General features: G+C 33.3%; 1 protein-coding gene and 1 pseudogene across 1 annotated transcript in view; both read right to left on the reverse strand.

Annotated features, from left to right (window-relative positions):
- Positions 1 to 1,479: 1,479 nt before the first annotated feature.
- On the reverse strand, positions 1,480 to 14,181 carry LOC143387212 (transport and Golgi organization protein 1 homolog; annotated as a pseudogene).
- A 4-nt stretch (positions 14,182 to 14,185) lies between these two features.
- The window catches only part of LOC143387210 (A-kinase anchor protein 9-like), a 54,316-nt gene continuing 41,042 nt past the window's right edge, over positions 14,186 to 27,459 (reverse strand). The window contains 8 exon segments of the mRNA XM_077108145.1: positions 14,186 to 14,254; positions 14,353 to 14,475; positions 15,020 to 15,123; positions 15,603 to 15,743; positions 16,795 to 16,998; positions 18,671 to 19,027; positions 19,783 to 19,875; positions 21,023 to 21,122. Of these exon segments, the coding sequence (XP_076964260.1) occupies positions 14,382 to 14,475; positions 15,020 to 15,123; positions 15,603 to 15,743; positions 16,795 to 16,998; positions 18,671 to 19,027; positions 19,783 to 19,875; positions 21,023 to 21,122 (1,093 nt within the window). The 3' untranslated portion in view covers positions 14,186 to 14,254; positions 14,353 to 14,381.

The raw sequence follows: 27,459 nt of genomic DNA on the forward strand, positions 1-27,459 counted from the left end.
CTACAGAAGTGGTACAATCAGATGGATGTAAGGAGAGGCAACTATGGGTGGGTTCAAAACTGCTCAGATAAACTACGTAGAACACATTATAGCTTACTAATAGAATAAATACAAAAAAGGCTTTAGAGGGAAAACTACTGTTGCTTTGAATAAAAAAATAAATCTGCCTTCCCTTGAAAATCTATCTTCCTAGCTGACATCACCTTTATTTAAATGCTATTTTAAAATTAGAAGTTAGAGTAACTTCAGCATTGCCTTGTGTCCTGTAGAGGTTGAAAGATACATTCAAAATTGGTGTTTGTGACTTAAATTTTATTTTACATGGTTAAAAATGGCATAAGCTATTATATGGTTTTCCTCTTACACACAGCTTCTGCTTCTGATATTAAATGGAGGCTATGTAGATTGAATTCTTCCTAACGGACTCAAATTCCTTTTGATTCTGAGTCATCTTCAGTAGTTTAGAGATTTTGTTTCACAGAGATTTTGTTTCAAACTGAAGCTTTTGCCACTATTTTGAGAATACTTAGGGGACATAAAAAGAACAATGATATGTTCTAGGTTTCAACAATCCTATTACTTTCTAGAACTTTAAAGAATGGAAGAATATGGTCTAGCAGTAAACAAAAGTACCAGGCTTTTATAATTTTATTTAAATATTAAACCTCTTAAAATGTACTGTTAAAATTGCTGTAATTAAAATTACAGCTCTGGAGAGCTAGTTCTTAGAAACATTGTTTTAAAGACAGTAGTTACAGATTCAGGACTTGCTTTAATTGATTTTTAAATAAAATATATTTGAGTATCTGTAAAAAAAAAAGAATTTAATTCAGCCCATAGTTGCTGATTAAAGACATTATAAGCCTTAGCGAGTTTCATTCATTCTTTCTCAGAGGATTATACTTTTCTAATTTTTTTTTATCATATTTCTTGAAAATCAGTGGCAAGGTATGGGAAAGAGAAGAGTGTGTGTGTACATTTTTTAAAAGAAATTTCCTTATTTTTTATAGACACAACATACCACCGTATATTTTACTGTTATAATGCAATAATGGCAAAAGCAGTAGAACTTCAGGTCAAACAACTCTTGCTACTAATGTAAACTCATTCTCAGAAAACCATTCTCACATGGACAGTGGTTAGAAAAAAGTACATGAATGTGCTACAAAAATAGAGCCACAAGACTTCTCACAAGTAAAAGAAATTCCTCTGTATAAGTCCACAGTTGACCAGGGTCCAGCCTCCTTAACAGTGAGCAACAGGAAATATGCTGCCAAGTCACCATATTCAGTTCTGAGAGTGAGTTTACATGCTTCCCCAATGGCACAAAGTCTCATGACGATCCAATGAATCAACAGACACTTGGGAAATATTAATAAACAATTTTTTATGAACTATTACAACAAAGAACTTCAGCAAGAAGGAAAATGAAGTTTATGATTTTTGAGTAAACATTTTTAGTGTAACAGTCTCTGCGACCAGATATTTAAAGAGAAAACTCAAGCTTATAAAACACCATTTCTCTGTTATCAACTGGAATACACTAAAAATAGGGTACTGGAAATACATGTTCTTAAAGCATTTCCACAGGAAATGTCCATAATTATGACATTCTAAATCATTTAGCAATTGTATATGCTACATTAACTAAAACAAAGGTATTCCTTATTGCACATCTTAAAGTTGGAAGGATACTCTAGTTTAAGTGGGGGATATTTAGGAGGAAAATATTTTGGCTCCAAATGTATACTGCGCCAAGGCAGCTTTATTCTAAAAACATAAACCATTTAAAATAAACTTTTATATTTTGAAGCCAATAATCCTTCAACACAATGAATAGTTCATAGTCCACTTTCTGACTAAATGTCAGAGGTTAATTTTATGGGCCCTGTTTTAAGGCCTATGAACAGCCCTCACTACTCTGAGAATCGGGTGTAGGTGGAGGTTTATCTTTAAAGCCTGAAGACATTAAGTCTTTTGCAGAAGGTGGTGGCCCATAGTCTTGGGGACCATGAGTTGGAGGTGGTAATGGGGCACCAGGAATGAAGTACTCTCTTGGGTCAAATGAGCCTAAAGGTCTAAATGGTGCAGGTCCTGGAAAAAAATCACGAGGGTCAAAAGGCAAATCCCGTTGTCCAGGTGGAACACCTGGTGCATATTCTCTGAAGCCTATTGGTGGATGCATACCAGGACCTGGAAAATAAAAAGGAAGTTATGTAAATACCCAGAAATTTCTGAACTTGGGTGATTTCAAGTATGTTAATATAATATTTAATTTCTCCCAAGCCTAGAACATCAACTGGTGAACATCCTGACTTGCCAGATGAGGCAAACTGAAATGGAACAAGTTTAGGTTATAGCCTGGCCAACCAGCCATGAAGCAACATATTAAGGATTTAAACATGGCTCTACCTAGCTCCAGGCTTATCTTTTTTCTTTCCCTATTATATAATTGCAGAATTATTTCTATCTCACAAGAGCTCCATTTATATTTAGAAGTACTATATTACCATGACAAGATGATAGATTATGAAATAAGAACTTTACTACATCAAAGAAATTTTGATAAAAGGAAATACCACTATTTATTACTGTATCCATTAAAAATTCATGAAATATTTCAGCATGGACTTTACACATGCCATCAGAATCAAGGTGCATGCCCTCCTGGAAAAGGCCTTCCACAGCCACCTAATTAAATCAGCAACATTTATTAGGTCACTGTTAAATCCTCCTCTTTAACACTTCCCTCTGACTTTTCTCAAGGTAAGGAGGGTTTGACTTTTCCTTTTCTATATTCTATAACCTACTGCTTATGCTTCCATTATGGGTGATTACAAACTTTATGCTATAGGATTTTCATATCTGTGACAAAATTTTAAGTTATGCATGTGTCTCATCCACCTTTCCATCTATTGCAATGCATATCATATCAACATATTTTCAACAAACATTTTCAACAAACATCTGCAGAAGTAATATTTCTGGCTTTTCTCTATATAGCCCCTAATCCTTCTCTATGAGATAGCTATTGCCTATCTCAGTATAAGATTATGTAGTGTCCAATATGTCCCAGAAAACTGGAGGAAAAGTTAAAATGTACTCAGCTGTATCCTTTCATTGTTAAGACCTGAGATAGCAACAAACTGTTTTAGCAAGCAATAGAAATGAAAGATGAATGTGATTTATAAGTCAATCACTACTGTTCAGATCATCATACCAAATTGTGGAGGAATTGGCCGAGGCCCAAAAGGCCCACCGAGCTGAAATGGCGGTCCATACCAAAAGGGAGGTGGTGGAGGCCGTCCCATCGGTGATCCCATAGGGGGGCCCATGAAGGGTGCCCCTGAGAAAGGAGGGGACCCTTTCATAGCCATATTAACCTGCAATTTAAGATTTGAAAGCAGTTAAAAGTTTTAAAATTCCTATGTATTAAGACAAAGTACCAACACCGATAAAAGCTAAAACCCAAAACAGGCACCTGTCCAGAGAACACCATCAGTGCAACAAAACTCTACCCACCCCTCCTGTGTATTTCCACTGACAGCTTACAGAAGTTAGAAGGATTCCACAAGAGGGAGCAGTTTGTTACTGATTATATCTGCACAGGAAAGGGAAAGGTAAGAGGACTGGCAGAGGTTATTAACAGAGGTGATTTCTGACCAGTATGTCATGCTGTATTCACTACAACCTATTTCAAAGGGAGTCCCCTCCTCCCCATCACTTCCCTTTCATCACAATAGCTCATTACTTCCATATTAAGAATGAACAGAATAAAATGAAAAATCCATTCTCTACCCATGTAATAATAGCTACTATTCAGAGTATCTTCAGTAAGTCTTTCATATATTATTCAACCTCTGAGATCTTTAAGTAGACTGTCTTGTTTTAAATAAGAGGGAATAAAAGCAAATGGATTATCATCATTTGTTGAAGGCCACACTGCATATTAAAGGATCTCAATCCCAGGTTTGCCTCTAAGCCATGCTTTTTCCACCTCTACTCCTCTCTAACAACAGATCTTTGCTCTCATTTAAATCTTCTACTACAAAGGGGTTTGGGGGTCTTATCTAAGCTGCCCTTAGATTGCTCCAGAGATGTATATTCCTGGAATATGTATACACTGAGAAGTATTTTCCAACACAATGCTATATACACAAATTAGGAAGACAAGGCTTTAATATTTACTTTCATTTACTGTACACCATTTGAGATATTGATTTATCATTTCCTATGAGTAGTGGGTTTGAAACTAAACAATTTAAAATTTATTTTATTATAGAGCTGCAGAAGACCTACCAGATATAATAGCAACACAGTTACAAGAGAATGCACTTATGTGAACAAATGAGACCATTGCTTGGAACTGGCTCAAGAGGTCATTTCAGATTATCATTGTTGCACTGAAACAGTATTTCACTTTCATAAAATCTGATACCAATCTAATTCAAATAACTCAAAATAGGGTTTGCTCAAATGGAGGAATTCTTAAATAGCATTCTTCCAAACAAAAATAAAAATGATGAATTATATAATTTATAATGAATTTACTTTGCCTTAGAACATTCAACACAAAACACCATATAAAGTTAGAGTGATAACTTTTCACATTCTGTAGTTCATTATAGTTGTACACACTTAAGCCACATTTCCAAGTTAAGGAGAAAAGTAAGCTCAATATTGCATGCAGTTTAAAGCAAACAAGATCAGTGTCATGCTCTGAATATCCTTCCCAGAAATGCACAGAATAAAACCCAATTCAGTTCTCAACCTCTAAGTACTTACTCCAACTGGATGCTCAGTCAAAGAAGTAATGGTAGAAACTGAGGGGGTCTCAGGTTCTTGGGGAACAGTTTGCTTTTTAAAAAACAAATGGGATAGTACAAATAGAACACAAAGAAGGATAAAGCAAAGAGCAAGTACTGTAGGAAAGTTACATGTTCCTGCACGACCACATGATTCACAGTAACTACAGAACTTACCTTGCCCTCATCCGTCACCTTAGCTGGAGAAGAACTTCTGGAGCTGCTCTTCATGTGAGCTGGACCACATCCTGGGTCTGTTAGAGATCAAAGAATGGATTCAGACTTATTCTAACATGAAAAGAATAAAAATCCTGCATCCACAATTACAGATTCTTTGAAATTACTTGGTCTCTTTACCAGAGGCAACGGGTTTCCCAGATGCCTCAGAAGACCATTGAGTACGAGGTAAAGGTCCATCCATTGACCCTTGGGAAAGAAAGATCAGAGCCCTTGTATGTATTTTTCAGAAGAAATAAACCACTGGTGGACAGGTCAGGGTTCAACAATAACTAGAAAGCAACATTAAAAATGGGTTTTCCAGGGGTTGGGGTCGTAGCTCAGTTGTAGAGTGTTTGCCTAGCATGTGTGAGGCACTGGGTTTGATTCTCAGCACCACACCATCTACAATTAAAAATATTTTTTAAAAAAATAGGTTGCCCAATACGAAAATCACAATTTATAAAGAGACTTAAGTAAAATAAAGAACTGCCTTGGGTTGATAGAACAGCAAATTAATATGTACTGGTCCTAAACTTTAAGCTATAGACTTGAAGTATGTGTAGGTTGGCTTTTCTTTAGTCTGTATAACCTGACTTCCAATCTTACCAAGACTACAGTCCTATTTAGAATTGGAAATAAGACTCAGTATTTCATATTGGAAATATGTATGCTACATAAAGTTTAAGGCTACTTTTATAATATTTGGGAAACAAACACCATAGAGATTTAATTTAAAGATAAAGGTTTACACTTCACAGTGTAAAATTTAAAAGGAAAAAACAATACAGGGACCTCCAGGAAAAAAAAATGTTTCCTATTCTAGAACAGATTTTACAGAAAACATTCACTAAGATAAAGTAAGAAATTATCTTCTATATATTTTACAGGCCCAAATTCTATGTTTTCATTAGAATATTCAAAAGGGAAAAAAAAACCAAAACCTTGAAGCAGTTTACTATAAAGCAACATGTGAATGCTCACCAAATCCATTTCTAGGCATATCTCTTTGATTAAGAGTAGCAGAAGGAGGTCTTCCAGCTGGCTCTGCTGTCAGTGGAGGGGAACATTCTCCACCACTCACGGGGGATGGACCAAAAGAGCCATTATGGCTCAGTGGACCTAAAGACAACAATGCCATGTTACTACTTTAAGGCAGCCTTCTCCCTGATACCAACCCCCACACCTCCTGCTTTAACAAATCATTCAGATTATTTCATAACCATTACACACAGAAATAAAAAGTAATTTACATACATTCTGCACCAAGAAATAAAATAGCTCCTTTTACAAAGTGCCCCCTACCTCTCCGAGGAGGATTTTGTAAATTTGGTCTCCCCGGCATTGGTTTTACAATCACAGGTTCATCTTGCCGCATTGCCGTCTTTTGGGTCATTTCCAGTAGCCTTGAATATTGAGAAAGAATGGGCTGAATTATGAAACAGCAATCATAGATAATATCTAGCATAACCTTAAAACACTATAAAACATACAGTAAGACACAAAAATCACATACTTCTGTCTCAAATTAGCAGATTCCCTTTTCTCTTCAGCTATAGCTCTTTCTGCAGAACAAGCTTTGAGCTATTAAAGAGAAAATATTCAAATTCAGTTGCGGTAGGCTATGCAAAAAGTAAAGAAAAGGGGGAAAAAATCTTACCCAATTATCATGAGCTTTCTTCTCATGCATAGCAATCTGAAAAAGACAACACATTAAAAAAATGTTTTTAGGGACTCATTATAATAGCCTATAATTGTCTGTATTAGATATCAAAGAATCCTTCAACTACAGGACAGTATTAATTACTACCTGGTTTTTAAATGAGCGCTCGGTTTTCTGTAATTCTTCTTCCATCTCTTCAATTCTCCGCCTAAGAATTACAACAATTGAATAAAATTTGAAACATTCTGACCATTTTCCCTTTATTCCATCAGCTATACTTTTAAAGACTTTTATCATACATAAGAAAAACATTTCTATAGTTATATGAATCCAGTGTGATCAAAACTAATACTACAGACCACGTGCAATGCCACATGCCAGTAATCCCAATGATTGGGAAGCTGAGGCAGGAGGATCTCAAGTTCGAGGTCAGTCTCAGCAATTAAGTGGGAACCTGTGCAACTGAGACCCTGTCTCAAAGTAAAAAAAAAAGGTCTAAGGATGTAGCTTAGTAGTAAAGCACCAAAAATAAATAAATAAATAAATAAATAAATAAATAAATAAATAAATAAAAACCTAATACTAATAACTTCTTTATCATTTAATTGCTAGAGATTCTGAATTGATAAATTATAATTTCCATAACTGTTCATCAGTGTGTTCTCAAGTAATTCTGCTAGAAATATCTTCCTCCTTAAAACTTTTTTTCTTTTTTTCAAATTATATCCATAGAAGATTTCCAAGGTCTATCAAATGGCACACTTCTGTGGGTCTTGATATAACACACAGCAAACTGATTTCTTAAAGAATTACTACAACATACAAAACCCCCAGAACTGTTTGCATTGACCAAGTTCCCTATGGTCTTGCCCATTGGGTACAAGTAAATTTTTGTTAACATTTTTCATTTGTTAAGTTGAAATTTATTTTTTCTCCTGTGTGAATTGAATGTGTTCATATCCTCTCGTTATTTATACTTCCATGCTATTTTCTTCTATCTACATAATGTAAAAAAAAAGATTAAAAAGAAAGCTAACACTAATTCATTAGACATTGACACCCTCCTTTAGAAACTGAACTCACTTGTAATTTTTAACTTCCTGTACAGCGGAAACCACCTTTTCATCTGCAGCTGACAGCTGCTGCTCTTTTTCTAGTCTCTCACATTCTTCTTGACTCCGTTTCCTAAAATAAAGCCAGTTATCAAATCAAAAGTTTCTCTTTGTGAATATCACTTCCCACAATTCTATAAAATGCTTAGGCACATAAAATAGGAATTCAAACCTGCAATTTCATAAATCAAACTCTGGCAAATCACTTACATTTTCTAACTTCTCCTCTTAATTCTCTACTTACCAGTAAATAAAATAAATGTGAAAACAACATGTGCCCCAAGGGCAAGTCTCCTGTGTGTAAGATAATAAAAACTCACTTTACTTCAATGTGGAAGATCAGAACTGATCAACCTAACATAATTAAACATATTAGAATAAAGCAGGGGATAATTCTTTTCTCATTTCTGCCATGGGTAGGACACTAAGTATATCTTTGTCATGGAGGAACTCTTTTCTCAATCCAAGACTGGTACCATAATAAAGATATAGTCAGTCAAAAAAAAAATCTTCTAGAATATGTCTTTTAGCTATGCAATTAACCACAGAACATTTTTCACACTTTAGATATCTATTTCAAAAGAATTGTAAATTAAGCAAAAAGACAAATCTGAGTTTTGATAATGTCTATCAACCAGAAAAAGAAGCCAAACTGACCCACTATCAGAGTATTATCTACTGACAAGTTTTAACTCTGATCATGAAACTCAAGATGTTCATCTACTGACACAAAGGTAGCCACATTTAATGATTTAAAAAATACTATTTTCTGCTATCCTTGTACTACTTTAGCCATAGTTCAATTCAAAAGATAATTAACTTGAAACTTAATTTTCCATAAATCAGAAGAACTACAGTAAAAAAGGATTACTGATACAAAATAGAAAAGGGGGATTATATATTCTTATATAGCTTCTCATTTAATTCTTCAGCAAGTATCTTATGAGTGGCTATAATATACTAGTTACCTTGTAAGATGCTAAAGAATAAAAGAGCTCACTGTTTCAGGTATAAATGATGCCTAAAGGAATATAATAATTTTCCCCACTGGCTTAAGAAGGAATATGGAGAAAACTGAATCTTGAAGAAAAGAGAGAATTTTGTTTCCAATTATCAAAGAGTTAGTCTGAGAACACTAAGAACAATCAAAACATCTTTATAAGAATATAAAATTGTGTTTGAAGGGATCCAAGCTAAAAAGTCAGTGAAGATATATGTATGTGGCCAAGATCCATTAGAAAAAGGAATCTCAGAATTACAAGTAAGGCTGGCACTTTAAGGTACTTTTCTCCTATTGAAGATAACACAAAGATATGAGTCTGAACCAAGCCTTCATTAAATTCCTGGGCTTAGAGGAAAAGAGAGGCTACCAATAAAGGGACCCTTAATAAAAGCCCTAGCCTTTGAGTTTAGATTAGAAAGTACTGCACACTTAAGTGATGAACAGGCAAAAAATCCAAAAGGAACAATACTGAAACATTGAAAAGACAACTCATTTTTGAATTATCTTAATTGCTAAGTTTAAAGTGACAATCTTACTCAAGTAACCTCAACACTTTTCTATAAGAAGATAACTTCCTCTTAGTCCTCAAATTTCATCTATAATTATCACAACAATGTTGGCCAATCAAAACTGACGAGGCACTCCATAAGACAAAATTCTGTGAGAAAAAATCCGACAGAAAAGGAAACCACCTAATGGGGTTAACTGCACATGTTTTAAAATCACTGTGCTTTATATAGTCAAAAAAGTAAAATCAAGATTATGAATTTCAGGGCTGGGAATATAGTTTAGTTGGTAGAGTGCTGCCTTGCATGCACAAGGCTCTGGGTTCAAACACCAGCACCACAAAAGAGGAAAAAAAAATTACGAATTTTGTCAAAGGATTAGAAACTATAAAACCAAGAAATAGTTGGGTGTGGTGACCTACCTACAGTCGAAGATACTCAGGAGGCAGAGGCAGAATTATGAGATTAAAGATAGCTTTGAAAGCAGTAAGACCCTAGTCCCTTATGAGAAAGAGCAAGGAGTCTGGGGAGGTAGCTCAATAGTGGAGCACATGGCTCAAGGTCCTGGGTTTGAGATGTAGTACTGAAATAGGACTGGAGTTGTGGCTCAGTGGTGAAGCATGGGCCCCACATGTGTGGGGCACTGGGATCAGTCCTCAACACCACATAAAATAAATAAAATATTGTGTTGGGCTGGGGATGTGGCTCAAGTGGTAGCGTGCTCGCCTGGCATATGTGCGGCCCGGGTTCAATCCTCAGCACCCCATACAAACAAAGATGTTGTGTCTGCCAAAAACTAAAAAATAAATATTAAAATTCTCTTTCTCTCTCTCTTAAAAAAAAGCCTATAAAAAATAAAATATTGTGTCCATCTACAACTAAAATAATATTTTAAACCCTGAATTTTTTAAAATCCTAAACTCAATGAAAGATTTTAGTAGCAGATTTGGGAAGTACAATAAATCCTAGCGCTTTTAAGACAGGTCAGAAGAAAATATCCAGAAGAAGTAAATCCAGAATCTAGGAGGCAGAGGAAATCAAATTCTAATATGCATTATTATAATCAGAAGAGAGAATGAGGTAAAATCAACATTTCGAAAAAGACTCGAAAATTCAAGAAGTGTTTAATGGTCCCAAGCAACATAACTGCAAGAGGAAAAGTGGGTGGGGTGGGGAAAACTACACCTAGGCACTTCCCAATACAACTGTTAAAAAAACAGAGAAAGGACTACAGAAACTAGGGGAGGGATAAGACCAAACAACAATGATAATGGACTCCTTAAAGAAAAAAATTTAAAACAGATGGTAATTAATTGGATATTTTAAAATTGCTAAAACTAAGTAACAGTCAAAATTCAGTAGCCAAAAGAAAGATCCTTTAAAAATGGAAACTGGTTTTAATGCTAATCATGAAGTTCATGTCAACCTAATACAGATTATAAAGGTAGCAATATTTAGTGGATAAAATACTATTCTCTGTTTATCCTTGTACTACCTTTGATACACTAATCAAATCTATCATTAAAGGACAATGTTCAAATAGAATGAAAATAATTTCAAATAAGAAACCAACAGTGTAGAATGCAGAACTACAGAAACTTTAAATATGTGTATAAATTGAATGAATGTCTTGTGGAGTTCACAGTATATGAAGTACTAACATACAATGCCACAACAGTTATCTGATTCAGGAGCTACTTAAAGCCCATAAAAAAATAATAAACCTATTAATCTATGTCAGGTTTTTATTAAATCCAGAATATATACCATGGCCTTTAAATTATGAGAAGATGAATAAAATTATTATTATATCATTATAATTCCATTATAATTTATGATTACATCAAGCTTATACAGGGAATGAGGAAAATAATTAAAAATATTTAAACTATTAAAAAGATACAAGGAAGAAAAAAAGAACAGGTCATCAAATAGAAAGCAAATTCTTCATAAACCACAGGCACATATTCACATGGACAGACTTATATTTTAGAAAGTCCACTTAAGCGGCTATAGAGAAAACTACTAAGAATTTGAAATAAGTTATATACAAATATAAAAAATGGAGAATGAAGACAGATGATCTAGGTTAGAAACAGAAAAGATGACAGAGGCATGAACTAACATAGTACCTGGGGATGAGTAAAAAGAGTACAAACCACAGATGATGACTGAATAAATTTTGGAGGAGTTGAGAAAAATAGTGCTACAATTTAATTGCATTACAAAGAAAATTAATTGCCATTTAGGTCATTCAGATTACTAATAGGGACAGAGAAAACAAGTGTTCTTTTAAAAAAAAGTGATAAAATAAGAAATGTTTCTTTGAAACAGGCCAGGAATTTAGAACTGGCCTGAACAAAAATTTGAGATTCTAAAAAGGTCGCTTGGAGATCACAGAATTTTAGAAAAGTTAATGGAAAGGTTTCAATATTTAATGCATTAATTAGGCAACAGAAGTCAAAATACCTAAAAATAGTTAGGTCTGTAAAAAGGACTGTCTTTGCTTTACAAGATATATATATATATCGAAGAGTAAAATCAGGTGCAAACAAATAAAATCTGACACAACCTATTTTTAGAGAATTCAAGTATTTTTGTGGATTAAAAACTTCAAATGAACTTTCAAAAAATAACTAGCTCCACACTAAGAAGATTAATACATAAATATATACTCCAAAGAAGTACTTCTGTAATCATAACTCCTAAGGTCCTTGCCACAGTTCCATTTTGTGTGAACATCTGAGATATTCAAGTCCAAAACTTGTACCATCAATAAGTAAATATTATTCCTTTTTGAAGTTTTTATTCTACTAAAACATGTCATTCCAAATCACTCAGTATTTTTAAAGGTCCAGAGTTAGAGATACAAGTTCAAAACATTAGAATTACATAACTGATCACAATGAAAGGTAATTAAAATAAATAGAGGGATCATAGAAAGGGTCTAGAACTTTGAGAGGTATTTCCACATCAGTGACTGTTAATACCATTTTACCACTTCCTGCCTTCATATGAATTTGACAGTTGATTACGGTGTCCTCACAGCCTTAGTTTATGTTCCAACTACCTCAGGACTCTTAAGACTGACGATGGAAAGAAAAATGCAACTTATATAAAACAAAACACAAAGGAAAAAAGACAAATTTCTACTTATTACAACTAGAAGAAATTGTAAATAATCTTAAGAAAAGATAAAATTATCTATTAGTTCACACAGTGATAATAATAACAAACAATGAAAATCTTACTTTTGTAGTGCCATCTCATTTTTCTGGTAGAGTTCATTTAAAATCTCCACTTTCTGCCTTAGAGTTTTGCATTCCTCTTCCAGTCAAACTTTAGAAGACTGTAGTGAATTGCAGTCACCTTCTAATTTCTTTATTTGGTCTGTAAAGGATAAAACAGCTTATCTCTATATGTGTACAAGGACTTAAGAACTTGTTTGAGGGAGTAGTGCCAAGAAAAGTAAGAAGCATGAAAGCAAGAAGCCATTCTTTATCTTTCCAATAAAATTTTAAGTCTTTCCAACATGGCAATTTCTTCTCAAGAAGAACCCACCTTCTAGATTACATTTTGTGGACATCGAGGCTCTTAGCTTAAGTTGTAAGAGTTTTAGATCCTCTTCAACTACTGATATTGTAGTTTGTGTCTAAAAATTGCAGAAAAGAGAGGTATTCTTAAAAGTGAGGCACAGGAAGAATTGACAGGCACTATGGGACTCTTACAAAGAACTATACCCGAGAGATATCCATCATCTGCTTAATTTGATCTTTGATCTTCTCATTCTGATCACCTAAAAAACAAAAGACTTTAGCTTTTTCTTTCCTTACTTTTAACTCTATATTCTCCTAACTTCCCCCAAACTAAATAATGATTGTGTTCAAACACCAGAAGAAAAAAAATCAATTAAATAACTAAACTGATTAGACTAATGACTTTTAAGAGAATTGCAAGCTTAGATTTAAAAAAAAAAAAAGAGAGAGAGGTGAATTTCAGGCTGGGATTGTGGCTCAGTGGTAGAGTGCTCATCTAGCATGTGTGAGGCACTGAGTTTGATCCTCAGCATCAAAATAAATAAAAGTACTGTGTCTGTCTTAAAAACAAAACAAAAAAAAAGGTGAATTTCTAGTTTGCACAACTAAAATGTTATCTATGCTATTCTTGTAAGATAAAAGCTTTTCTTCTCTCTCAGATCTATCTTCACTTGGGCAAGTAAGTGTCTTATTTAGAAAGATTCAATCCTCTATTTTCTCCCTGAATCTACTACCAGGTGTGGTTTGAAATACTTGCTATGTAAGCAATATCCAACTTGGGAAAAAACATCTGGAAATATTTTCCTCATCAGTAAACACTGTTACACTCCCTCTCTCTAGCTTTCTGATAGTCTCTAGCCTCTGTTCTCACAGCCTTAGTTTATGGTTCCAACTACCTCTGGACTCTTAAGACTGACTGTGGACCTTAAGACCACAGAGCCATAGAGATGATGAGTATCAAAATCAACTATCATCTGCATAAGTTAAGAAATAAATTTCTCTTACTGTACAATGTTCAATACTCTAAGTATTGTATAGGATGTGACTATTGTAGCTGCAGTGTACTTACTAGTTTTCAATGGGATAGAAAAAGTCAGTGTTCTTCACATGCCTATTGCTACATTATACCCCAGCAACCCACCTCTGCCAATGCAATAGACATATCTATAGATCCAGTGATATGTGTCTACAACCCTGAAGCTTAAGAAGAAAATCAGCCAGTTGAAAAGTGGGATCTGTATAAATACTTAATTAAAGACAGGAAAGCAAAAAAAAGGATTCAACCTCCCTGAGACTGATCTTACCTGCTACCTCTCCGTTGGTTAATTCAACTGACTCATTTTCTCTATTTTGATCCTCAGATTCAGATTCACACTGTAACCGATTCAACTGTGTGATATAATTAGTCAAAGCCTAGAAAAGAAGCAAAAGGTTGGAAGACTCTCGATTTTAATTCAGAAGATTTCAGGAGAATTCATGAGATGAAACATGTATTTGTAGTATAAACTTACATTAATAGTATCATCTTTGTGATTAAGAGCTACAAGTAAATCTTTCTGGAACTTCTCAAATGATTTGATTTGTTCACTGAGCTCAGCGTGTGATGCACTCCAGTCTTTGACTTCCTGCTGCAACTAAAAAGTCAAAACACATGAATTCCTATGGGTAAGGGAGGGGTTTCTGCACTGGATACATCAGGACTACAAGACTTAGACAAATAAATAGAGAACCATACTCCTCCGTGGCCTGCCTCAATCGAGGGGTTGAGACCTTGGTTAAGGAAGAGGGCAGAGTGGCCCCAACTCTCACAGCTGCAGTAAGAACATCAGAGCTCTCAGGAAGTTGACCCTGTTTATTGCATTCCCCAGAAAATTGCTGCCAATTCAAATAATTTACCTCCAGCAGGAATGGCTGGGCACATATGACTCTCTCCTAAATTTAGACTCCTTATCATGTAATCTGCCCTTGGCCGGTGAATCAGTAACTACTCAAAAGGGGATCATAAAATACTTAATTTTCTGGTTTAAAAAGTTTCTTTGAGGCTATGCAAGTTAATAACTGATTGACATTTTAAGAAAATACACATGCACAAGATAAAAATCAGGATGAATAAAGTTTACTACATTTGAGCAACCATTTTAATTGACTTTGCACTGAAAAAATACACATTTTGTATACCTTTCACTGGACAGACTATCAGGAGGTACATCTTCAGGTTTTCTGTCCATTTCCTTTTCTTTCAATGTCTGTTCCTCAATTTCCCTTTGGTTTTCATTTTCATTCTGTTTAAGTTTGTGCAACAGCAGAGAGGACAAGACAGAAAGAAAACCTGTCGTCTTAAAAACAGCATATCATTCTTCTGTACTGGTATGATGTGAACCAGAAAGTGCTTGAAATAATATTTTTTAACTACAATTTATCAAGAGATCCGCAGTATCAAGAAAAGGATAAAACATTCAAGTGTAGAGATGAAAAATGTTTTAATGGCTTCAAACTAATATACTCTATATAGTGTGGTAATAAGGGTTGTCAATAAAGGTTGCTCCTTGGTAGAACAACAGTTTCTCCTACAGCAATGCCAGATTCAAATTATCTTAAACAGAAAGCAAGACATTTTGACTCCACCTACCTTACATCTAAGTGATCACCAATATGTTAAGCTCAGTAACTATAAAAATACGTCACCTACCAACAATAAAGACAAACAAATCCTACTGCATTGTTGATCTACTGTTCCTAAATGCACCAAAGTCAATACTACCTGTGTTTGCGTACTGCTGCTGCGCAGCTCACAACACAGCTTCTCTCTTCCAGCTAAAGACAGCTTCTTTAGTGCTTCCAACTCCTCTAAAATCACCCTTTCTCTTTCTGAAACCAGGTTTTCGTTATTTAATGAGGATCTCTAAATAAAAAAAGAGGTCATGGAAGAATATTGATTGCGATAGAGGTAAAAAGCAGAAACATCAAGCAGATTTCTTTTAACCCCTTGGGACCAAGAGACCTTGGTTCTACCTTATGATTCATATTTCATTATTAGGGATTAAAAGGCACATATGAAGTTCAATGCAAAATTTGCAACTTTAGAAAAAAAGTTATTTAAACTTAAATGTTCAGGAATTTGTATAGTTTGAGTAATATTTTCTCTGTCAATTTTTGCATTGAAATTTTAGAAGAATAAATTCACAAAATGCAATGAAGAAAAGCAAAACTGATTTTTCAAATGATATATTTTATTCTCAAATATCAATTTCCCTATTATTTTATATTTAAAAATTACACGTTTTAGTTTTCAAAATTAAATTCAATAAATTTGTTTTCATAAGAACTTTCATGTAAATATTTCTTGCTTTTCTGCAATAATTTTGTGAGTATATTTTATATAGCAGTTGATAAGAATATAGCTCCCAAATACCATGAGATATTTAAATTTAGAAAAGAATGTAATATAAATTTGAATTTCTCTAATCAACAAGAGATGTGTCCTTGGAGAGAGTTCTAGAAACAGATTACTTCAGAAGATTTCCATTCATGATTAAAAAGATGGATTAAAGATAGATAAAGATAAACCTTGGAGATGGTAATTGGTAGACTCACAGAACTATAAATGAACATTGAAAAAGTGAATGACAGCAACTGTATACTCAAGTACCTCAGTATAATATTTTCCAAAACTCTCAAAGTGCTTTAGCTATGTATGGTCAATAGAATTTTTAAATTTATATTGTAGTCACATTTCCAGTGCCTGAAAGGCAGTTAAATAAAATGAAAATGCACATTATATCAGTTGAGTTAGGTGTGCCTAACAAGGTCTAAAGTTGATCCCAGGAACTTCCTGATGTTAAGTATTTGTAATTTATTTGTATCTAGGAAAAATAATTTTGACTTAAAAAAAAAGCCACATAAAAAATACCATTATTTCAATTGAGGAGAAAAGAGACTCTAAAGTTCCATACCTGGGCTAACTGTCTATTAAGTCTCTTAATCTTTTCTTGTAGCTGCTCCATGTGTCTCATGTGTGCCTGCCTCAACAGTTCTGTGGCCTGTTGATGTTCTTCATACTGTCGTACAAGTTCTTGCCTCATATCTTCTAACTGTTCTTCGTTTGACATCATTTGTCTGGAAGCATCCATGCTTGATGTCAACATCTTACCATGAATCTTTGATAGGAAAAAACACAAGCAAAAAACTCAATCATAACATATTTTGTGGCAATTAGTCAGCATTGATACTTTAACTGAATATGAAAACAATTCTATTAACAACATAAAGCATCTGAGTTTTAGTTTTATTATTAAACAAAAGCATAAATCACTTTTTTAAAAAATTACTTTTTAGTTGTAGATGAACATAATACCTTTTTTCATTTATTTTATGTGGTGCTGAGGATCGAACCTAGTGCCTCACCCATGCAAGGCAAGCACTCTACCACTGAGCCACAACCCCAGCCCATAAATCACTTTTTTTAAAAAAGTATTTTTCTTATTTATAATTCCAAAACAACATGAAGTTAATTTATTACCATCATATATGTTATTTTCCAAAAGGAAACAGCTACTTACAAGATAGTTTAGCTAAAATCTAATTCTAACAGAGAAAAACAAAATACTCAAGATTCTTTAGCCACCCCCTCCAACCCCCACCCCATCCACTTTTTTTTCCGCCCATACTAGAGATTGATCCCAGGGCCTCACACATGCTGGGCAAGTGCTCTACCACCAAGCTACATCTCCAGCCCCTTCTCTTAATGAAGTTATAACTCCTTTATATCTCTTGATATTTTATAATGGGGAAATAATATAAACAACAACAACAAATATACACACACACACGCAAAATTTATAGGGCCAGGGTTGTGCTTCAGTAGTAGAGCGCTTGCCTAGCATGCATGAGGCACTGGGTTCAATCCTGGGAACCACATAAAAATAAACAAATAAAATAAAGGTATTATGTCCATATACAACTAGAAAAATATTTTTAAAAATTAAGTTCACAAAATATAAGGAATTTTGTCTATTTAATTTTTATTCATTGGTCATCACCGTATTATAGAAAACTGCTTATTCAAAGAAAAAGTATAATAAATTTTATTTGGAAATAAATGCTTTACATTTATGAGTTTCTCACACTCATGACAAGTCAATAGGTTCTATGAATACTTCAATCCCTTAAGATACTAATTAAAATCATTCTGCCTTGAACAGCTACAGCTAAATTAGTTTTCATAAACATTTCACAAGTTTTGCATTACATAAAAAGCTGACAGTTTTATTTGAATACTCCTCTGAACAAGATACATCTATCGTGAACACATAAAATAAATTTGAAATTCAGATAATTTTAAAAGAAGTAGAATTTATTGTTTTCTAATAAAGGCTGCAATTCGTTGGGGTAACAGATCCTCAACTAACAAGAAAAAAGAATTAGTATATAGATAATAAGATACTTTGAATTGTCTTCTTGAATTCGTAGCAATTTCCTTTTATGTTCTTACATTTTAATTGAGCAAATCATTTGGCCACAGGTATTACCTAGTTATAATATAATTAATCTTCAATTAGTTTAAATAAAATTAACACAGGTATAATTTACAATGAGAACTTAACATGTATTATGTCCATAAGACAACCAAGAATACTATGACCTGACTTATTTTATACTTCACACCAATATTGTTTCACTTAATCAAACACCTTATAATTAATAAAATAAATTAAAGTCAAGACTGGACTTCATACTTTCATTCTCTATTAATCAGCATTATTGCTACTGTTTTAAACTGAAGATATTATTATAAGTTTTTCTTTTTTATATTCAAAGAAGCATACTTACAGATTCGCTAACTATAAATGTTTTGTCTTTGGAGAACATTTCTTCTGAAATAGTTAGTTGGTGGACCTCTGATTCTATTATATCATCAAGATGATCACTGTTTGGTAATAGAACTTCTCCATCTTCTCCTAACTCTTTACTAAGTGGCTTAAATTCTTCTTTAAATTTCATGTCCAATGCATCAGAGGTCTGAAGATCAATTTGATCCTGAGATAATTTCATTTCATTAAAATAATGTTTTTCATTTTGCTGACAGAAAGTAAGTGCTTGTTTTGATGACATAGTATTTTCTTTTCCCTTTGATAGTCTAGATAGTTCAGTTTGTTGAGCAAATGCAACGCTCATTGACACAATGACCTAAAGAAATCAATCAAACAAACAAAAAAGGATTAGATTTATAAATACCAGCTGGATTTAAAAAGTGGGTAATTACTCAAAATTATATGAATTAGAAAAAAGCCTGGCTTCATAGTTTTAAAAACAAAAATAAATCCTCTGATAAAGTGATACAGAGATAGGCTATTTTTCAATAAATTTAACATCAAAGTGTTTTACTGCCTGCCTTTTAAAATAAAACAAGCAAAACTTTTCTAACTATAACATCAATAAATGCTCAGTACAAAAATAAAAAAAAATAAAAGTCTTTATATTTCTTCCTTCCAAGAAAATTCACTTGGCCATGAGTGATAATGTTCTGTGACAATCCTCCATCAGTATCTATAGTTATTATCTAACATTACAATAATTTATCAGGGTAATACAACTACTTTTTCTCTTCATAACTTTTGCCTCATTTTTAGAATTCCAAACTCCTTCACAAGGTAACTATTTACAATGTAACACATATATAAAAACTTGTGGCATTCTGAAAAATTGTAATTACTATTCTATATCAAGAAAAAATGTTCTTTTCAATGAAAAGCATCGCAAAACATTCTATGAAGCAGCAATTATAGTTGATGCTGTTACACAACTGTTTGATGAACTATATATGAAACTTACAAATAAAAACAAAGTACATACCATCAATAAAATCCATGCTTTTTTTGACAGTTCAAAGATCAAGAAAATCTATAAACCAAGAAAACCTTGCAGATAAACTATAAACTTACCTTAGCTATTTCTTCTTCTAATCTTTCTTGGTATTGTTTTTCCAAAAATTTAACCATATTTGTTTCTTGTTTCATTCCACATTCCTTAGAAAACTAAATTGAAGGGTAAAATATGACAATTTACACTGATTTTATACCATTAATTTTAAGGATGTAGTCAATATTCCAAAAATATCACTATTTTTGGACACTTTCAAATAAAAATAAATTTCAGTTATCTTTTAACTAAAAACATTTAATCTAATAATTCTACGAAATAATTACACTTACTATAAACTTAAAGATGCAAAGAGAGAAATATATTTACATATCTGTAATTATTAGCATAAATTCTAGGGTGGGTTAAGGATACTTAAATATAATTAATAAGACTTATGTATAAATGTATATTTATTTTAAGTAAAATGTTAACAAGTGGCTATGTTTGATAATGAAATCATGAGTAAATTTTCTTCTTGGTATTTATTAAAAGAACACAATTTTCCACATACAAATTATTTTTATCAATTAAAAAAATAAATCTTCTTTTAGAAATGTAGATATACTGTCAACAAGAAAGTATTTGTTTATTTACCAATTATTTGAATTTCATCCAACAGACAATTAATAAGGGATGAGTGTGGCTCATATCTCTTCTTAATATCCAGAATGAGAATGGGCAATAGTCAGTGATTTTAATTTTTACTAGAATTTAGAATTATTTAGTGAAGATGAAGATGCAGTTGGGGGTTTGAAAAAAGTTTTGAATAATACAATGTTGAGGACAGGCAGAGAGTGGTTCAGTGGCAAGCACGGTAAAAAAAGCGTTTTTCTATCATTACTTCTGTTGGAAGATGGCCTGATCCATTACTCCAGCGCTAGCACCTTGGATTTTAGGGAATTCTATACACCATTCTGAAGATACCCTCTGCATCCATAAGGGGAAGAAAAGACTATGTTGGCCATTGTACTGAAGCTGATTTGTTACACAGTTCATAAAGAAATGTTACAAAGAAAAAATTTAAACTGTAACAGGGGAGAAAAATTCTCAAATTTAACTTTATCTGTGTTTTTCCTATGCTATGAAAAATATTTCTATAGACATTCTGGATCTTTTACATAAGGTATTATCCTCATGATTTATGCTTAATCTTAGCCAAATATTTACTACATAATTACAAAACTGAAGGCGTAAAATTGATAGTAAGAAAAAGTATCAGTGTACATAACTGTTTAAAAATGAAGATTAAAAATAACATACCTCTATTGCATGATCAATATTCTTTTTTAGACAACTTCCAGGATGTACTACTGATTTCTGTACATCAGATTCTTTAATTACCACTGAATCAACAGAGAAGCTAAATATAAATAAAAAAGTATAAAAAAAATTAGTGTTGTGTGTTTTATCAAAAGTTTTTACCATGCATAACGTGTACTGAGGCAGTGGGGAGACAAAAATGATAGTTCCCCAGGGTTACAAGTATTGTAACTTAAAACATTTTTGACTAAGTTTTCCATTTAAAAGTAACAATGAATATTATGTCATTTAATGAATTTCAGTATAAATGTATGATAAAAAGTTTATTATGTAAAAAAACATTTTTAATAAGTTTTTTAAAAGTAACATCTTAGATATGCTTATATAGAAACAGTGTACATAATATAACATACTATATACACTGATACTACACCCTACTTATATACCTAAGATATATAATACATATTATTCATATTACATGGATATCTAAATTACACAGACACAAAACATATAATAATATAGAATAGATTATATTGGATTAAATATATTAAAAGAGCCAGGTACAGTGGTGTGTGCTTGCAACTACAGAAATTTGGGAGGTTGAGGCAGGAGGATCAAAAATTCAGGATGAGCCTTAGCAATTTATGAGACTCTCTTTCAAAAAAAAGGGGGTTGGAAATGCAGGAAGATGGCTGAATAAAGTATTTGCGTCCCTGACAGATCTGTGGAGTGAACCAAGAAAAGCAAAAAGGTCACTTTATTCAACAAGATGGGTGAATGGTGCAGAACTAGGAAGGACTTAACTGGAATTTAATACTGGATACTCAAAACAGATCATGGACTCAAGAGATCTTGTATAATAAAATAAGGGGGAAAGATCCCCAGCTCCAGAGCTGTAAAATAGCTGGAAGTACAAACCAGAATAATCCCTATGTGAATGTAGTAAAGCAATAAAGGAACCCCTATTCCTAGGAAAATAGAGGTGTTTTGCGGTATGGAGGGCTTAAGAGCTCAGAGATACTGCTCAGAAAACAACAAACAAACAACAACAACAACAACAACAAAAAAAACCCAGTAAGCTGTGCTGCACAGCATCTGTGTACAGGAGGGAAGCCACCAGCTTTCTTGGCGGCATGCATGGAGGAAAGCAGAAAGAACCCTTGTGAAGCAGTGGCTGGGGGGCCTGCAGCTAGGTGAGTCAATTATTGGCAGATCGAAGTCTGGCCCCAAAAATGTGCAAGGCAAACCCATGCTGTGTGATAGAAAGTGTTCCAAAGTGACCAGGAGAAAATCAAGCATGGAGGGACATTTACACAGGAGAATACTGATCAAGGAAACCCACCTGGCTTTCCCCTCCCCATCCAATCAGCTGCTTGCAGTACTGGCTGGAAGAGAAGTGCCTGACTGTGAATTTGAAAGGACAGGCAAAGGAAGAGATCAAGTTTGGAGACCAAATGACGACCAGGGTTCATGGGGTCTGCAGGCAAAGTAGTGGGCTAAGAACAGATTCCTACATCACATGTGTAGAACCTAAAGGAGATTCCCGAGGTATGGTCTTCCAATGTGGACAGACAATTGCTGAGCCTTGGAGGTGTGATGACTTAAAATCTTCAGACCAATAGGCACACAGTGAAGAGATTGGAACATAGCTAAGCCTACACCTTGGCTCTAGTAGTTCCGCTTCCAGGACTAACACTCTCACCCTAGCAACCCTAACTACCCTGAGGGTAGAGCTAGCATCAAATTCCAGACAACATACCTAACTGCTCAGAAGAGAAGCTGAGAAACTTGAATTGCAATGGAAAAAAGTGTTCAATTTTTCATCCAGATTCCTTTTTTTTCTTCTCTCACATGTCTACCATTTTTAAAACCAAGTATTTTTCATGGATCATTTTATTGAGGACTGGGATATCTGAATAGTACATTATTACAGTTTTGTTGTTTACTATTTTCTTTGAAAAAATTATATATATATATATATATTCCCCTCTCATTTATCTGTTTCCTTGTATTCTCTTTCTCACTTTTCTCTTGCTAACACCCAACCTCTATTAAGTCCTCCCTTCATTCTTCCTATAATTTTTTAACTTCTATCTTTTCTGATCCTTCCTCATAAACATCACACCCTACATGACTTTTGTTCTCTCTTTGTCCACCAATGGAAACTGTAAACTTTTTTGCAAACTTACTGTTTATATTGTAGACAATAATTGAACACATCATTTCAGTTTAATGGAACAAAACTGTGGATGCCTTAATAGGAGCTATTTGGTTTAAGGCTGTATATTGTTTGTATTGGGTGCAGTTATTATTTGTGTCTTCTTTAAAGGCGAGGTACTAGAAATCTTCAGGGACACTATGAATCTACAGGGTAGACACTGTACTGCTTGAAATCCACACTGCTAGAAGGACAGACATAAGAACAACATGAGAAAACAATGGAACAAAGTGGCCCAAACAAACCAAGATGATCCAATAATTAAACCCATAGACAACACAGTAAAAGAAATGTAGAAAAGGAATTTAGAAAGTACATATTAGACTGACCTGGTACATAAAGAATGATATAGGGAATAAAATCAGAGATAAATTTGAGGAGGTGAAATATCATTGCAGAGGCAGAGATTCTCAGAAAATGACAACAACAACAACAGCAACCCCAGAAATCCTCAAAATAAAACAATCAATAAACCAATTAAAAATTCAATGGAAATTATTATCAATAGACTAGACCATTTGGAAGATAGAACCTCAGGCAATGAAGACAAAATATATAATTTTGAAAATAAAGTTGACTACACAGGGAAGATTGTAAGAAACCATGAACAGAACTTCCAAGAATGATGAAATAACAAGAAAAGACCAAATTAAGATTTATCAGAATAGGTGAAGGCATAGAGATATAAACCAAAGGAATGCCCAGTTTTTCAATGAAATAATATGAAAAAATTTCCAAAATCTGAAGAATGAAATGGAAAATCAAATACAAGAGGACCTCAAATGTACAAGATCACAACAGACTCACATCAAGACACATCATAAAAAAAGGTCAAATATAGAAAATAAGGATTGAATTTTAAAGGCTATGAGAGAAAAAATATCAGATTATATATAGAGGGAAACTAATTAGGATCTCACGTGATTTTTCAACCCAGACCCTCAAAGCCAGGAGGTCCTGGAATAATATATACCTAGTTCTGAAGAAGATTGATGCCAACCAAGAATTTTATATCTAACAAAATAAAACTTCAGATTTAAAGATGAAATAAAAACCTTCCATAATAAAGAAAAGTTAAAAGAATTCATAACTAGAAAATCTGTGCTATAAAACATTATCAACAAAATATTCCATGAAGATGGAAAAAAAAGTCAAAATCAACAAAGGGAGGAGCCATACAAAAGGAATAATCAATCAAAGGAGAAATTAATTCAAAGTAAAAAGTAGATATAACCTAAAATGACTGGGAACACAAATCATATCTCAAAAATAATGTTAATGGTCTAAACTAATAAACCCAAAAGACATAGATTGGCAGATTGGATTAAAAAAACAAAACCCAAAAACCTGTTGTCTCCAAGAGACTCACCTCATAAGCAAAGACATCCACAGAGTGAAAATGAAAGGACGGGAAAAAACATATCATTCACATGGACTGAGTAAACAAACAGGGGTTTCTATCCCCATGTCAGATAAAGTGTACTTCAAGCCAAAAGTTAATCAGAAGGGACAAAGAAGACATTTCATACTGCTTAAGGGAATTATACATCAACAAGACATAATACGTTAAATATTTATGCCCCAAACAATGGAGCATCTACATATATCAAACATAATTCAATTTCAAGAATTAAATAGACCATAATACAATAATACTGAGTGACTTTAACAAACCTTTCGCACTACTGGATAGATCATCAAACAAAAACTAAACAAAAAAACTATAGAACTTAATAATATAGTCAATAATTTATACTTAACAGACATATAAAGAGTATTATATCCATCAACGAATACATGTTCTTCTCAGCAGCACACAGACTCTTCTCTAAAATATGCCACAAAGCAACAATTATGAAATAACAAAAGAGATTATACCCTGCATTCTATCAGATCATAATGGAATGAAATTAGAAATCATTGATACAATAAAAAATAAAAACTCCAACACCTAGAAACTAAATAATATGCTATTGACTAACCAATGGATATGAAAAGAAGTCAGGGATGAAATTTTTAAAATACTTACCAGAGATAAATGAGAACTGATACAACTTGTCAAAATCTCTGGGACACTATTAAGCTAAATTCATTAAAAGAATGGAAAGTCAATGAGTAAATGACCTAACATAAGATCTCAAAGCCCTAGAAAAATAAAAACAAATCAACACCAAAAGCAGTAGAAGACAGAATAATTAAAATCAGAGCTGAAATAAATGAAATTGAAATAATCGGAACAATTAAAAAATTAACAAAACAAAAAGTTGTGTCTTTGAAAAAATAAATAAAATTGATAAACTCAATCGTGCTAATGAAGACAGAAAACTCAAATCACTAAAATTCATAATCACAAAAAATATTACAACAGATACTGTTGAAATACAGTAGAGAATCAGAAGCTATTTTGAAAATTTATACTCCAATAAAAATGAAAAATTTAAAGACATCAACAAATTTCTGGAGACAAATGAGCTACCCAAATGGAATTAGGAGGACATACACAATTTAAACAGATCAATTTCAAGCAATAAAATAGAAGAAGTCATCAAAAGCCAACCATTTAAGTAACGCCCAGGATGAAACAGATTCTTACCCAGTACTACAAGACCTTTGATGAATTAATACCAATAAGCCTCAAACTATTTCATGAAACAGAAAAGGAGGGAACTCTTCCAAACTCATTCTATGAAGCTAGTATCACCTGATATCAAAATCAGACAAAGACACATCAAGGAAAGATAACTTCAGACCAATATCCCTAATGAACATAGATGCAAAACTTCTGTATACAATTCTGGCAACTCACATATAAAAACATTAAAAATATAGTTGTTATGGTTTGGTTGTGAAGTATCCCCCAAAAGTTCACATAAGACAATGCAAGAAGATTCAGAAGAGAAATGACTAACCTAATCAGTGAATTAATCCCCGATAGGAATTAAATGAAGTGGCAGGGTATGGCTGGAGGAGATGGGAATTTGGGGGATGGCTATGGAGTACACATTTTTTTATCTGGAGAGTGGAGTCTCTATATGGGGTATATATTTTGTATCTGGAGAGTGAAGTCACTGTCTGTTTCCTGATCACTATGTGAACTCCTTTCCTCTGTCACACTCTTCTTCCAGATGTTCTGCCTTACCTCAAAGCCCAAGGGATGGAGCTGGCCTTCTATGGACTAAGACGTCTAAACACCATGAGTCCTCAAATAACACCATGAGTCCTTTTCCTCTCTTAAAATTGTTCTGGTCAGATCTTTTAGTAACAGAAATAAAAAAGCTGACTAAAACAATAGTGCATCATATTCAAGTGGGATTCAAGGTTGGTTCAACATACAGAAATAAATAAATGTAATTCATCACATCAATAGACTTCAAGAAGAATCATATGATCATTTCAATTGGAGCACAAAAAGCATTTGACAAAATAAAGCACCCTTTAATGTTTAAAACACTAGAAAAACTAGGGATAGTAGAAACAAATCTCAACACTGAAAAAGCTATACATGCTAAACCCAAGACCAAAATCATTCTAAATGGAGAAAAACTGAAGGCATTCCATCTATGAACTGTAGTAAGACAAGAATACCCTTTTTTTTACCACTTTTATTCGTTATAATCCTGGAAACTAGCCAGAGCAAGTAGACAGAAGAAAGAAATTAAAGGGATACGAATAGAAAAAGAACTCAAATTATTACTATTTGCCGACAATATGATTCTATATTTAGAAGACCTAAAAAATCCACCAGAAAACTTCTAGAATTAATGAATGAAATTCAGCAAAGTAGCAGGATATAAAATTAACAACCATACATCAAATGCATTCCTATATATCAGTGATAAAGCCACTGAAAAAGAAATTAAGAAAACTACCCCATTCACAACAGCGTCAAAAAATAAAATAGAATATTTGGAATCAATCTAACAAAAGAGGTGAAAGACCTCTACAGTGAAAACTACAGAAAACTAAAGAAAAAAATTGAAGACCTTAGAAGATGGAAATATCTCCCATGTTCTTGGATAGGCAAAATTAACATTGTCAAAATGGCCATACTACCAAAAGCATTATATAGATTTAATGCAATTCCTATTAAAATTCCAATGACATTCTTTGTAAAACTAGAAAAAGCAATCATGAAATTCATTTGGAAAAAAGAGACCCAGAATAGGCAAAGCAATCCTTAGGAAGAAAAGTGAAGCAAGAGGTATCATAATACCAGAAA

The sequence above is a fragment of the Callospermophilus lateralis genome, unplaced genomic scaffold, assembly GCF_048772815.1.
Source record: "Callospermophilus lateralis isolate mCalLat2 unplaced genomic scaffold, mCalLat2.hap1 Scaffold_169, whole genome shotgun sequence".
Classification (NCBI taxonomy): Eukaryota; Metazoa; Chordata; class Mammalia; order Rodentia; family Sciuridae; genus Callospermophilus; species Callospermophilus lateralis.